Source organism: Oreochromis niloticus, linkage group LG4 (genome assembly GCF_001858045.2).
Source record: "Oreochromis niloticus isolate F11D_XX linkage group LG4, O_niloticus_UMD_NMBU, whole genome shotgun sequence".
Lineage (NCBI taxonomy): Eukaryota > Metazoa > Chordata > Actinopteri > Cichliformes > Cichlidae > Oreochromis > Oreochromis niloticus.
In genome coordinates this window covers 15,238,905-15,252,493 of record NC_031969.2, presented here as the reverse complement: position 1 = coordinate 15,252,493, position 13,589 = coordinate 15,238,905, and the positions used below count along the sequence as shown (strand labels likewise).

The 13,589-nt window shown below is 36.8% G+C and overlaps 3 protein-coding genes, 1 long non-coding RNA gene and 1 gene segment (V, D, J or C); 1 reads left to right on the top strand and 4 right to left on the bottom strand.

Moving 5' to 3' along the window:
• Positions 1 to 13,589, bottom strand: part of LOC100709195 (uncharacterized) — a 1,346,887-nt gene that overhangs the window by 648,693 nt on the left and 684,605 nt on the right. The gene's annotated exons all lie outside the window — the stretch shown is intronic.
• LOC112846698 (uncharacterized) overlaps positions 1 to 13,589 on the top strand; it is a 961,229-nt gene that overhangs the window by 429,789 nt on the left and 517,851 nt on the right. The window lies entirely within an intron of this gene.
• LOC102076453 (Ig heavy chain Mem5) overlaps positions 1 to 13,589 on the bottom strand; it is a 900,359-nt gene that overhangs the window by 401,551 nt on the left and 485,219 nt on the right. The gene's annotated exons all lie outside the window — the stretch shown is intronic.
• LOC106096470 (immunoglobulin mu heavy chain) overlaps positions 1 to 13,589 on the bottom strand; it is a 1,110,954-nt gene that overhangs the window by 620,161 nt on the left and 477,204 nt on the right. The window lies entirely within an intron of this gene.
• LOC112846686 (immunoglobulin heavy variable 3-48-like) lies at positions 1,761 to 2,303 on the bottom strand. The segment is given in 2 exon segments: positions 1,761 to 2,164; positions 2,254 to 2,303. Coding segments are annotated over 2 exon segments (360 nt in total).

The window sequence follows — 13,589 nt, the reverse complement described above, 5'->3', positions numbered from 1 at the left end:
CAGAAATCAATATGACCTAAATTATTCATTTAATTATTTAGCATTTCTATTTTTTTTTGTTTAAATTCATCAAAACTTCTCACAGGACACATTAGCCAGCAGCAGTATCAGGACCACAGAGAACATGGTTGTTCCTAAAGTTTAACCGATGTGAGCTCTTCTGTCCTCTCACTGAAGCAGCCACAAACTTCACAGTTATGAGGAAGTGCCTGATCGTCATTTGAATAAAACAACTGTGCATTTGCACAAAATTGAATTTGAAAATTTAGGGACTAATAATAGACTGATGACATATGTGTATGTTCTCTATGTCTCTATTGGTTGACTGAGAATTATAGCGGTAATAATTCTGAGCACTGTTAAACTCACAATCCAGACTATTGGGGAGCTGCTGATTGATGATCCAGAGGGTGTGCAGGTCAGGCTGTGAAACTGTGGTCATGGATTGTGAATCTGCACTTTAAATTGACACAATTAATTTGCTCACGTTGAAAAACACCACAAACTACAGTATAAAGAATGCACAAAGGCCAAGAAAAGCTTGGCAAACAAGCAATGCTTGTTTATGCAATTATTTTTTCCAAAGTGGCAAAACTTATGCTGTATGGAAAACATTGCAAAAAGAGATGCACGTTAAGCTGCCAAGTAATATGTTATGAGTTTTAATAATATTCATTGTGTGCACACAAAAAATGGAGTAAAACACTGCAGGGTTCAGGTGATTGTTTGTATTATTGTGCCTGGCTCTCTGGCACTGTAATACACGCCTATATATTCAGGCAAATTCTGACCCTTTAAAATCACTGTGCTGCTGGAATAGTCTAATTCAACACTGGACCTGTTGTTCTTTAGAGACTCTTTAATGTCTGTATTCATATTAATCCACCCCAATTCTTTTCCTACAACCTGTCCAAAAACTAGACACAGAAAGGTGATTATAGTCATTTAGCTAAAGAAAAACTGTTGACTATGAAACATGTAAATGGACTCACGTTCAGCTGCCAAGAGTAGTAACAAAGATACAGAAAACATGGTTTTTGGTAAACCTGATGTGTGACTGCAGAGTATGATGTGATGTTTTTTTGCAAAGGTATGTAAAGCATGCATCATTAAACATTATGAAACACGTGTAATAATAATAATAATAATAATAATGATAGTACTAGTAGTAGTAGTGGTAGTAGTAGTGTTAGGAGACCTGTGTTGTTGACCCAGAGTTTTGAGTTACATTATTATTGAACTTTGATTTTGATGTTATTTATCTTTTTCTAGTCTTTTCGTTTCTTTGTTAGAGTTCTGCTTTCTGGTTTCTGTCTGTGCTCCTTAGTTGCTCTGTCTCCGCTGTCTGCTATATCGCCTTGTCAAGTCTTCATCTCTGTGTTATGTTTCCTGTTTTACTTGGAAGTCTGTGTCTCAGGTTATTGTATCAGGTTTTGCTTCCCCTGTGTTGTTAGCCCTGATTTGCCCCAGCTGTGTTTCCCTTCTGTCTCTCATTCCCTGATTGCTCCCTCTGTGTATTTAAGCCCTGTGTTTTCCTTTGTCAGTGTCGCGATCTACTGTCTTATCATGCTGTGTGTTCTGCCTGTCAGCCTGTTTAGTTTTTGTAGTTTTCTGTTTTGTTTTTTGTTGTGTTTTACAATAAATGTAAGTCTGAGTTTACCTTCCACCTCCATGAGTCTGCACTTTGGGTCCTCTCTTGCCAGCACACGGCCTACATATAACAAGTAGTACAAATAAAAAGTTAAACTGAACCATATGAACGACTCAAAATAAGGACAATGATCATGCAAGAAACCTGTAGTAATCAGGAGATAGTACTGGATTTTGTACAGCTGCTCAACGAACTTCAGTCACTGTGGTTCTCGAGCACAATAATAAACAGCAGAATCTTCAGTCTTCAGTCTGTTCATCTGCAGATACAGCTGCTGTCTGTTGTTGTCTCTGGAGATTGTAAAACGGCCTTGAACTGACTGAGAGTAGTAAGTAGTGCTACCACTGCCCCAGATGTGAGCAATCCACTCCAGTCCTTTTCCAGGAGCCTGTCGGATCCAGTTCATATCATAGCTGCTGAATGTGAATCCAGATGTTGTACAGGTCAGTGTGTGGGAATCTCCTGGTCTTTTAACTGCAGGTTCAGATTCTGTCAGAGTCTGACCATCAACACCTGTCAACAGAAATAAACAGGACAATAAAAAATAATTTATTTTTAAGCTAAAATATCATGAGAACATGTAATTAGTTTTTGAGTTCTACCTGCACAGCAGACAGTCAAAAGTAGCAATACTGTCCTACAGTCCATCTTGTTTAACTCTGTCTGTTCTTTTTCAGCAGGCAGATAAGTAGAGGTGAAGACATCTAAACATTTGCATTGACTCCACCTACAAAGTAGGAGAACAGAAGTAGGAGAAGTGATTAATCATTAAAAAGCTTTTACTCACATTCACGTGAATTCAAATTCCATAAAATAACATATGTTTTATTCCCACATTTACAAAATTTATAGAATTTTAAGTGTGAACAGCTAATAGCTGTTTAGGAAAAATGGTGCAAAAATACTAGTTCATACCTGTCAAGCTATTATTTTTTTGCATTTTTCAAAGATTTAACTAATGAAATTGCACAAATAATGTGTTTATGCAACAGACTGGTAGTAACAAAGTGCCTAAAACCCTAAAAAGTTAATTATGTTAATCTGGATGTTGTGTTTTCAATGGGGGGAACTCGTCCAAGTGACTTCTTTAGTCTCAGCTGAGTGCAGGTTTTCCCAACCTTGTAAACAGTGCATTTGCACAATGACCGAAACTAGCACCACTTATCAAAAATGGGCTGAGAGGTTAATTCCAAGTTTATTAACAAATTGTCATTAACACTGATCACAAAGAGTTGGGGAGTGGCTTGAATCACAGCATTGTAAGATGTGATTGCATAGATGGTCTTCCATGTTTTTACATAAATGGCCTCCCTGACTCCCCGCTCAAACCAGTGTTCCTTCTTGTCCAGGATGTGTGCATCCTCATCACTGCAAGAGTGACCTGTAGGTGTAAATAGGCTGGCCTGCCGAGTTAGCCCTTCTGTGTTGTGTCATCTTCTTACTAGAGGTTGTTTGGTGTTCACAATCTGTAAATAATGTTAATCCTCCTGCCACTTAACAGCATATACTACATACAGTACAAACTGTATATAAACCAGTTACTAATTGTTGATAGTCTGTTTATCTGTGGACACAAAACTGGCTCCCTTGTGGGAGGATGCTTTTGATAAGTGGTAAATGATAATTGGCTGAACCAAAATAAAGAAAGAAAATCATCTGGAAATGGTTAGGTACAAAGAACCACCTTAAGAAAGACTGGAGAACTATTGCTCAAGAGCACTTTAAAAAATACAAGAAAGTCTGACTCCCTGGACTTTTGCATAATACTGTAAATGTATTTCTTTGCCAGTGTAGAAACAAATTCAACAGTTAATTTAGCACTATACGCTATGGTAAAAAATGTTTACACTTACATAATAGTTTTATTGTCATTTTTCGGTACTGGTTTGTAATTATTAACTGGAAACTTAATCTTCCGAAACCTGTTGAAGCTAGTTTTTGATCAGTATGGCACAACTTAATTGGGACTTGTCTTTGCACTTCCGTTTGAGTCAGTGGATCATCGGAGAAGGAGGTGAAACTTTCGGAGCTGAGGCGAACAAAGTGGAGATTTCGAGGGCAGGCAGGTGATTTCAGCTTTCTCAGTTAACAGGTGAGGAGAACTAAACATCCCTGCAGGTAAGGAGCAGTGCAGGAAGTAGGAAGCAGCAACGGAGGGGAGATGGGGAACAAGCCAGGATGCCGGTGTTTCCAAAAAGAGATTGTCTGCCAAAAGCTGATTTTCAGTGTTTCCGTGTGGGTTTTTTTATGTGTAATGTCTTTATTTATATTCGTAAATGCACTTTAGTGAGCAGGATTTACAAAGGGGTTACGTATAAAATATAAAAATTGCCTGTTTTTCAATTATCTCAATGACTCTGTGTTATTGTACCTACATTACATCCAATCCAGTCCTTTTTGGCCACTTAAAATATCTTTATAGATTTGTTGTTATATTTATTGCAATTTTTGCTGTCCCCCTGGACAGATTAGAAAGTTTTAATGACAATGAGTCTTTTTAACTGGATAAATACAGGAGATTTGAAAGTCACTTTGCCATGGTAAAAAATCGCAGCTACTACCTTGTGTCAGGAATATTTTTTGTGGCTTAAGAAGACTTGATATCATATATGACAGATGCATTTGACATATATTTCACATATTATAGGCAAACAAGTACTTTACAGCAGTTTAACAGCAGTTTAAATACAGCAATCACTTTTTTGTAAATACTGAGAATCAATTTTTGGCAGAGGATCACTTTTTGGCAAAACATCGGTTTAGTAGAAAAAAACAACACAGGATTACAAAACAGCACAGAGAATCAGTGAGCTTTACTGAGTCAATAATAGTCAATAATAATAATCTTAGGATTAAGATTAAGAAATGATTAAAACTAATAATCAAGCGTTTCTCCAATCTTCTGTATTTAGTCTGTTGTGTCAGATTCACTTTTAACTCTTTTCAAACTTCTCTAAATAAATGCTGGGTGTTGTACACCACATGTATGTTAAGATATTTATAAAATGTGGTTTTATTGTAGTGCAAAAAAATATCCTATTGTAGAAAAGAAAAAAAAATCAAACAACAAAATACAAAAAACAAAAAACCCCAAAACACCAATTTATGATACTTTGATTCTATATTGGAGTATACAAAATCACATACAGGGCATTGCATTTTTAAAAATGTCACAATCCTTATGAATTTTTTCTCCAGCTAAAATCTGAAGTGATTGTGAAGTGTGTAAGGAAGATTTCATAAATGCCCGCTCCTCCAGTCTTAGATGTTTTCTTGATATATTTTATGGTGGACAGTTAACATGCACTTGGGACTATTTTGTACAGCTATTCAACTAGTTCCAGTCACTGTGGGCCTCGAGCACAATAATAAACAGCAGAGTCTTCAGTCTTCAGACTGTTCATCTGCAGATACAGCTGCTGTTTGCTGTTGTCTCTGGAGATGGTGAACCGGCCTCGAAATGACTGAGAATAGTAGATGCTGCTACTGTCATAAATGCTTGCAATCCACTCCAGTCCTTTTCCAGGAGCCTGTCTGACCCAGGTCATCCAGTAGCTACTGAATGTGAATCCAGAGGCTGTACAGGTCAGTCTGTGGGATTCTCCAGGCCTTTTAATCACTGATTCAGACTCAGTCAGAGTCTGACCATCAACACCTGTAAAATCCAAAAGAAAATAATCTTTTAATACAGGCTATTAGTTCAAAAGCTCTGACTGTATTAACACAAAAAAAGTCTTGACCTGCCCAGCAGAGAGTTAAAAGCAGCAACCCTGTCCTGCAGTCCATCATTCAAACTGTGAGTCCACTGATCTGTCATCGTCTCTACAGGCAGATAAGTAGAAGTGAAAGACACCTCAGTTTTGCATTGACTCCTCCTCACTGCACGACTGAGCTGAAATGAGTGTGTACATTGTGTTTGCAATGCATATGCTGAATAACTGTTTTCATAATGTACTCATTTCTGTCAGGTACATGAAAAAAAAACAGCAAATAGAAAAATCAAAAAGGCACTTAATATGCAATTGTTAGGTGTTGTAATGAGTGTCAGAGTTTTCCTAAAAATTGAGATATTGGACTAGCAAGTGTATTAACAGCAGTTAGCATAAAAAATATTTTAAAATAAGGGGAAAAATATCTTCCTTGTTGAAGTTTACACGGTGATTTTTACACTGTACTAAAGCAAAAAAAAAAAAAAAAGAATTAAAAAAACCCCACATTGAGCAGCAATGAAACCTCTGTGTAGATAACTGATGAATTAATTCTTGGTCTTGGTCTTTTCTAATTACTGTAATTCTAGCAGCCAGCATCTTATCACAATTAAGCTCCTCTGATTACTCCACGTCACTGGGAAAATTTATACAACATGTCAGTTATGTTTTAATAATAGGTGAGTTTTTAATCTCCTTGCCCAGAAGAATTTCAAAAGGTAGAGCAGGCCGTCTACTAATGAGACACATTTTGGCTTAGAAATGAATGTTTGAATAAAGCATGTTCTACCCTACAGGCTCTATCATTTATCATGTGAGTTTTCTCTCAGTATCCACCTCAGCCAAATTACATGACAAAACAAAACACAAAATATTTAATAACTCATTTAGAAACTTTTTAATCAGTTGCGATATTTTATTAATATACTGAAAATACTTTGTTTTAGATCAAGCTGCTGTGGTAATCACAGGTCAGATACTACAAAGCTATGATTTTATAGACTATGGTGCATAACTCCAGATTACAGACAATATAAAGTGCTTGAAACAAGCTCAACCTTAAACATCTGCAGCAGTGATAGTGATCCATATAAAACTGACGGAGGATATTTCTCTGCAGAATAAAAAAATTAATTTGTGATACATTGACAATAATAAAGTTTTATGTGTAGTGAAGTGTTTTCGTAGTACTTTATTGCTCCTTTTGCTAAATGAATGATAAAAAAAGTGCCAATGAAGGGTCGGAGGAATGTGCAGAGGACAGTGCAGAAAGAGGCATAGCAGCATATTTAAATGTGGCACAGTTCTTATTGTTAATTATTTTTATTTCATTTTATTTTATATTGTTTATGTATTTATTTATTTTTTGTTTTGTTTTCTGAGTGACGTTACGAGGTGGGACCTTGTTGTCTCTGTTTGTCTTTCTGTAAAAGCCAACACATTGGCTGAGATTTATAGTGTGGGTCACTAGGAAGAGGTTTATTTGTTCAGGTCAGTTCATAGTTTGAACTAACGTTAGTTAAATATGTTTATATACTAAACAAACATTCTATGTTATGGTATCACTAATAATCATATTTACAAAACACCTAATGTGGTGTGTTGCTGGTTGCTGAGTATTTGTGCAGGTCTGTCAGTGGTTTGTATCACTGTGAGGTAACGTGCACAGTAATAAACAGCTGTGTCCTCAGGCTGCAGATTCTGTCCTGTTATTGTCACTGTTTGAGCAGAAGTGTCTCTGCTGATGCTGAACTTGTTCTTTAAAGCATCATTGTTGGTAGTGCTCCCACCAGACCACATGGTCAAAATCCAGTCCATTTGTTTTCCTTCACGCTGTCTGATCCAGCTTGTTGCATAGCTGCTATCAGTCAAAGAATAACCAGAGACTCGGCAGGTGACGGTCAAAGACTGTCCAGGCTGCACAATCATTGAATCTGGCTGGATGAGATCAACACCGTACACACCTGTGGAGACAGAAATCAGCATTCAAAGCATTATTCATTGAAGTATTTAGCATTTCTATTGTATTTAGTGTTGTGAATTCAGGAAATCTTCTCAGAGGATGCAGCAGCAGGATCAGACCTACTGAGAACATGGTTGAAGATGAAGCTCTTCTGTCCAAATATTGAAGCAGTCACAGGCTTGACAATTATGAGAAAGTTCTTAAATGTCAGCTCGAGGTGCTTAGACTTTCTATCAAGATAAAGCTTCGGTTTAACAACTGGTTTCTTACTTAAAACAAAATAAACAAAACTAAATAAGAAAAGTGCCTTGAGAAAGTAATGAGAAGAAAAAAAATACACCACTCGACTGGTGAAAACTCACAGTGTCACACTTTTGGATGCACTGCTAATCCCACTGAGCCAGTTGATTCCACATTTATTTGACAGCATTCCTGTGTTTATGATGCTGAAGCAAGAGGTGCATTAAGTTAACAATTTAGTTTAGTAGAAATATAAAAAAATGCCAGTATATTTATGTGGAGAAAGTATATCACAATATTAAATTGTGCTTTTGTCCTCTATATGCATGTTGAAATTAACACTGTCATTGAGAAAGGCAAAGAAACTAATTTCTATCTGATGGAAGCTTTTAAAAACTTTACATCTGAAACTGTGTTAAACTTGGTTTCTCAGTACTGCTCACTAAACTCTATAGTGGTCTGAGAGCACCTCCTCTGGTGACTTCATGCTACAAGTACACAGGCACTTTGTGTTACTGTGGCTGTCTGGCACAGTTATACACAGCAGTGTCTGCAAGTTGCAGATTCTGCCCTTTTAATGTCAGTGTGTTGATAGTGTAGTCTATTTAAAAAAAAAAACAAAAAAAAAACTTTTAAGTAGCTGCTACGAAAAGTTTAAAAAGAGTTTAAAAAATAATTTAGTGACATATTTTTGTAAAATTTACATTAACAAAGAAGAAGAAAGAAGAGCTTCTAGTACTGTTAGTATAGGATATTTTTAGATTCACACCAGCTGCTAAGAACAGCTAAATTCCAGGGTTGATATTAGATTCTAAAAATTACTATGAGATACTAGTGGACCAGAATTACTACCAGCAGTGCCTTTTTCCACTTCTCCACCTGATTTACAACTTCAGGTAGCACCGCTGCAGACAGACAGACATGTACAGTATGTGAGTCAGTTTTTTTTTTAATTTGTTTTTTTCTGTTGGTAAAAAGCAGTGTTTGTATGCCTATTTGAATATAAATTTACTGTTGTTTTTGGAAATGGTAAACTGGCCTTTCAACAAACTCTTTATTTATATCCCCTTTACAGCACATGTATGGATGTGTGTCTGTCAGTGGTTTGTATCACTGTGAGGTCACGTGCACAGTAATAAACAGCTGTGTCCTCAGGTTCCAGATTCTGTCCTGTTATTGTCACTGTTCTAGCAGAAGAACAGCAGAAGTGTCTCTGCTAATAATTTCTTTTCTTGCTAATAATTGTATTATCAAGTGTGCAGAGTTTCACTGAATCACCTGAATGAATATGAAATATCACTCCAGTAATGTTGATTTTTGTATGATTTTGTACATCTGCTCAGCTGGTTCGAGTCATTGTGGATATCAAGCACAATAACACACAGCAGAATCATCATTTCTCAGATACACCTGCTGTCTGTTGTTGTCTCTGGAGATGGTAAATTGGCCCTGAACTGACTGACAGTAATATTTTCTGGCACCACTACCATTGTCAACCCAGGCAACCCACTGCAGTCCTTTTCCAGGATCCTGCCTGATCCAGGCCATATCATAGCTGCTGAATGTGAATCCAGAAACTGTGCAGGTCAGTCTGTGGGATCGTTAAAATTCTTTAGTGCTTAAACATCAACAATAACAACAACAATAAAAACAAACAAAAACAACTTCAATACTACTACTACCACTCATAATAATAATAATAGCAAAAAGCAGTAGTTGTTGTTTTAATGACATGCTCAGTTCTCTGTGTCACAATCTGCTACTGCAGAACAGAGTCGGACCCAAACGCAGACAATCAACAGGCTGGAACTTAGGTTTAACAGAAATGAGCCATTTTTTCAGAGGCTGCCTGAGAACACAAACAAAAATGCAAATTGACAAGAAACTAAACACAAAACACTAAGAATCTAAGACTTGAAACACAACCATCAAAAATAGGAGCTGGGAACTAGAAAGCAATAATCTGACAATGAACACAGGAGACCTGACACTATATACATACACACACACCCGCACGCACACAAACACACACACATATAAACACAGCTGGGACGAATAGAATAACAACACAGGGGAAGCAAAACTGAACACACTTAACATGGGATGTAAGACTGTCAAAATAAAACAGGAAACAGGGGCGGGGAGGAAGGAAGACACAGGAAACTTGACGGATGGGAAGAGACACATAAGGGGGGAGAAAGAAAAAGTTAAGGAAGAGAAATGAATGAAGAGAGAGAGAGGGACACGAAAGGAGATGACGGGCTAGGGAGAACATACATGGATGCACAATACAGACAGGAGAGACAAGGAATGAAAACACAAGGAGGGAAACGTGAACAGAAAAGGGTGACAAAACACAGTGACCCAGCTAACACACACAGAGGGTGAGGGAGCGATAGGCACAGAAACGAATACAGATTTCTCAAAGAGGACACGAAGACAAGACACAATAGGGACCTAACAGACAAGAGAATAAACTGGGATCCCCAGAAAACTAAGAAGATAAAAAAATAAATGCAAGACTAACTATAAATATAAATAAAATATAAATAAAATTTCCAGTTGTCATTAGAAGATTATTGTGGCCAAAAGAATCCATAGTTGGCGTCAACAAAGCTGATTTTTTCCTTTTGAAAGCACTCACATGTTATTTTAAATTTGTATGAGGCCTTAAACAACCAGGCTGAGATGTTATTCCAGTAGTCAGCCTCTCCAATTGTCTGATCAAGAATTCTTAACTGTTCCATGCTCCAGAAGTGACCATGTTATATGTTAGTGCATCATGTTGGTTGAATCTGTGGTTTCTTTTAAACAACTGCTGAAAACTCATTTTTATAATTTAGTTTTTCTCCCATTATTTTGGTCAAAGTTCTAATCTAATAAGTGTATAATCTAATAGTGTATCTAATATGTGTATTAAGGTGTCATGAACTGTCTGTGTGGTGGGCAGAGTGAGGACCCAAGTTCACGACCCCGGAGACAGACACAAAGCACATAGTGTGATGGAAGATGATACGACGACGTGACAAAGAACAGCGGGAGACTCAGACAATGTATACACAAGAAGGAATGAGGGCACAAACGACACACCTGGGAATATTTTACAGCAACAACAACAATAATAATGATAATAATGTTATTTAGCACTTTTCAAAGTTCTATACAGTTGAAAGCAAATAAACAAAAGAAAATAAAAGTTAAATGTTGAAAGATGAAAGATGCAGACATAAAGACACAGAAACAAGTAACACTGGGGTCAGATGGTGAGTCCAGCATAACATGCTTCCAGTCACACAAATGATTTTAAACTATGGGCCAAAACATTAAAAGATTAAAAGAACTCTTTCCCATGAGCAGTCGTTTAAGTGTCTGGTTATTTTTCCTCTGAAAAAAAACAATTTTCGCAAGACCTTTTTATTTTTTTTATTTTATTTTTGTAATTATATGTGTCAGAGTAGACCTGTCCAGGGTGTACCCCGCCTCTCGCCCTATGACAGCTGGGATAGGCTCCAGCGCCCCCCGCGACCCTGAAAAGGATAAGCGGAAGCGAATGGATGGATGGATGGATGTGTCAGAGTAAATTTCCAATAAAATCAACATAATGCACATTCTTTCTAAATGATTTGTGCTGCTGTTAAACTGTAGCACTCGATAGCACTCAATAATAAACAGCAGAGTCTTCAGACTGTTCATCTGAGCAGCTGATGTCTGTTGTTGTCTCTGGAAATTATTTTGTTAAGGTCAAGATCAGGGTTTTTTTTTTTTGTTTGTTTGTTTGATTGATTTTATAATCTAAGGTGTAATTTTATGATAACAAAACAACTAAATCTCAAAATAAAAAAGTTAAAAACAATAGTCCCGTCCTACAATGTGAATGTTGGGCTGTCACTTTTGTTCATGACCTGACCTGAATCAAAATGAAATGTCATTCAGCAATTTTAAGTATTAAAGGATTTTGTACAGTCACTCAATTGACTGAATTTGCTGTTGATATCAAGTACAGTAATAAACACCGTTTTTTACTGTTCTCTCTGGAGATAGTAAACACTCTTGAACTGACTGAGAGTAGTATTTTCAATACTACTATAATTGTCAAGCCTAAAAAAACCCTCCCTATGTCTTGTGTGTTGCTGAGTATTTGTGCAGGCCTGTCAGTGGTTTGTATCACTGTGTCGTAACGTGCACAGTAATAAACAGCTGTGTCCTCAGGCTGCAGATTCTGTCCTGTTATTGTCAGTGTTTCAGCAGAAGTGTCTCTGCTGAGGCTGAACTTGTTCTTTAAAGCATCATTGTTGTCAGTGCTCCCACCAGACCACATGCAGTTAATCCAGTCCATTTGCTGCCTTTGCCTCTGTCTGACCCAACATGTTCCATAGCTGCTATCAGTCAGAGAATAACCAGAGACCCGACAGGTGATGGTCATAGACTGTCCAGGCTGCACAACCCTTGATTCTGGCTGGTTGAGATCAATGCTGTACACACCTGTGGGGACGAAAATCAACATTATAGTCATTACTCATTTGGCATTGCTATTGTGTTTATTATGTGAATCCAACAAAGTTTCTTACAGGATGTAGCAGCTCCCAGCAGGATCAGGGCTACAAAGAACATGATTATTACTGTAGCTGAACTGATGTGAGCTCCTCTTTCCTCTCACTCACTTCAGTTATGAGGAAATTCTTGATCCTCATTTGAATAAAGCAACTTTGGATTTGCACAACTACTGATGAAAGATTTGACATATTTTATTGCTTTTTTGTCAATTTATTTCTGATTTACTGTATTTGTTTTTCTTAACTGATCGCCGAACTGTTTTTGGTTTTTTGTGGGGTTTTTTTAGTTTTCAGGCAGTTAATCTGTTAATAAAGCAGCTGTTTTTTCTGCCTGTGGAAATGATGAATCAGCCATAACTGAAAATAATAGATGTCTATCATGCACTATTATCCCTACATCCCAGGCCAACTTTCTATATAGTAACTGCTGAATGTGAATTCAAAGTCTCTACAGTTCAATGTGTGTTCAATGTGTGGGATACTCCAGGCTTTTTGGTCACTTATTCAGAATTTGTCAGTTTTATAAAGTTACACTTTATGAAACAAGAACAACAACTATCATCTGCTGGTTTGTAAAAAGTTTGTAAATCACTGAAGACAAGCACGACTCAACATCATTGAAACTCCTCACTTTCCTAGAGAATAAAAATAAATAAATGACTACAAGGCAACAGTCATTCTTCAAAGAATGAATATAGCTAGACTGCACTTGATCACAATTTTTTTGCTTATTGTTCTCTGTTTTAAATAAGATTGTCAACAAACAAGGACATAACAGCAAACCTGCTAGACAGATTTTGCAGCCAGTTCTGCAGCAATAGATATTTTCAGCAGATATTTTGACTCAAGATAAATGGTTTAATTCTATGTATAAATATTACACTGTACTCATCTCACTCCAACTAATACATGTGACCATTTAATTCTGAATTAGATCACAATTGTCTGTGTAATTAATTTCACTATTCCATGTATTTAACTACATGAGCCAAGGTCCAGCTCAATCTAGAACTACAGAGAATATGGTTTATGCTGAAGCTGAACTGACACTCTGACTAATCAGTCTAATCTAATTTAATCTTGAATAAAAAATTCTGAATTCAAAATGCATTTAAACCACAGACATACAGAGAAATATGGAGCCCCAAGAGCAAAAAAAACTCGGGAAATGAAACAGGACTGTAAAATGCAAAAGTGCACTTGGTACAGAATTAACTTTTAAACAAATGATTTGAAACTGAGCTGTTCTTCAAATTTAAGGTTTTGTCTTGAAATAACTGTTTATTGACACCCATATTTTTTTATATTCAGACTCTGTATGACTACACAATCTTCATATGGGGAAGTAAAATGCACTTTTGTTCCAGTTTCACTTTTGTCTGGCATTGGGAGCAGAAAGATGATAAACAGCTGAGTCTTCAGTCCTCAGACTGTTCATCTGCAGATACAGCTGCTGTTTGCTGTTGTCTCTGGAG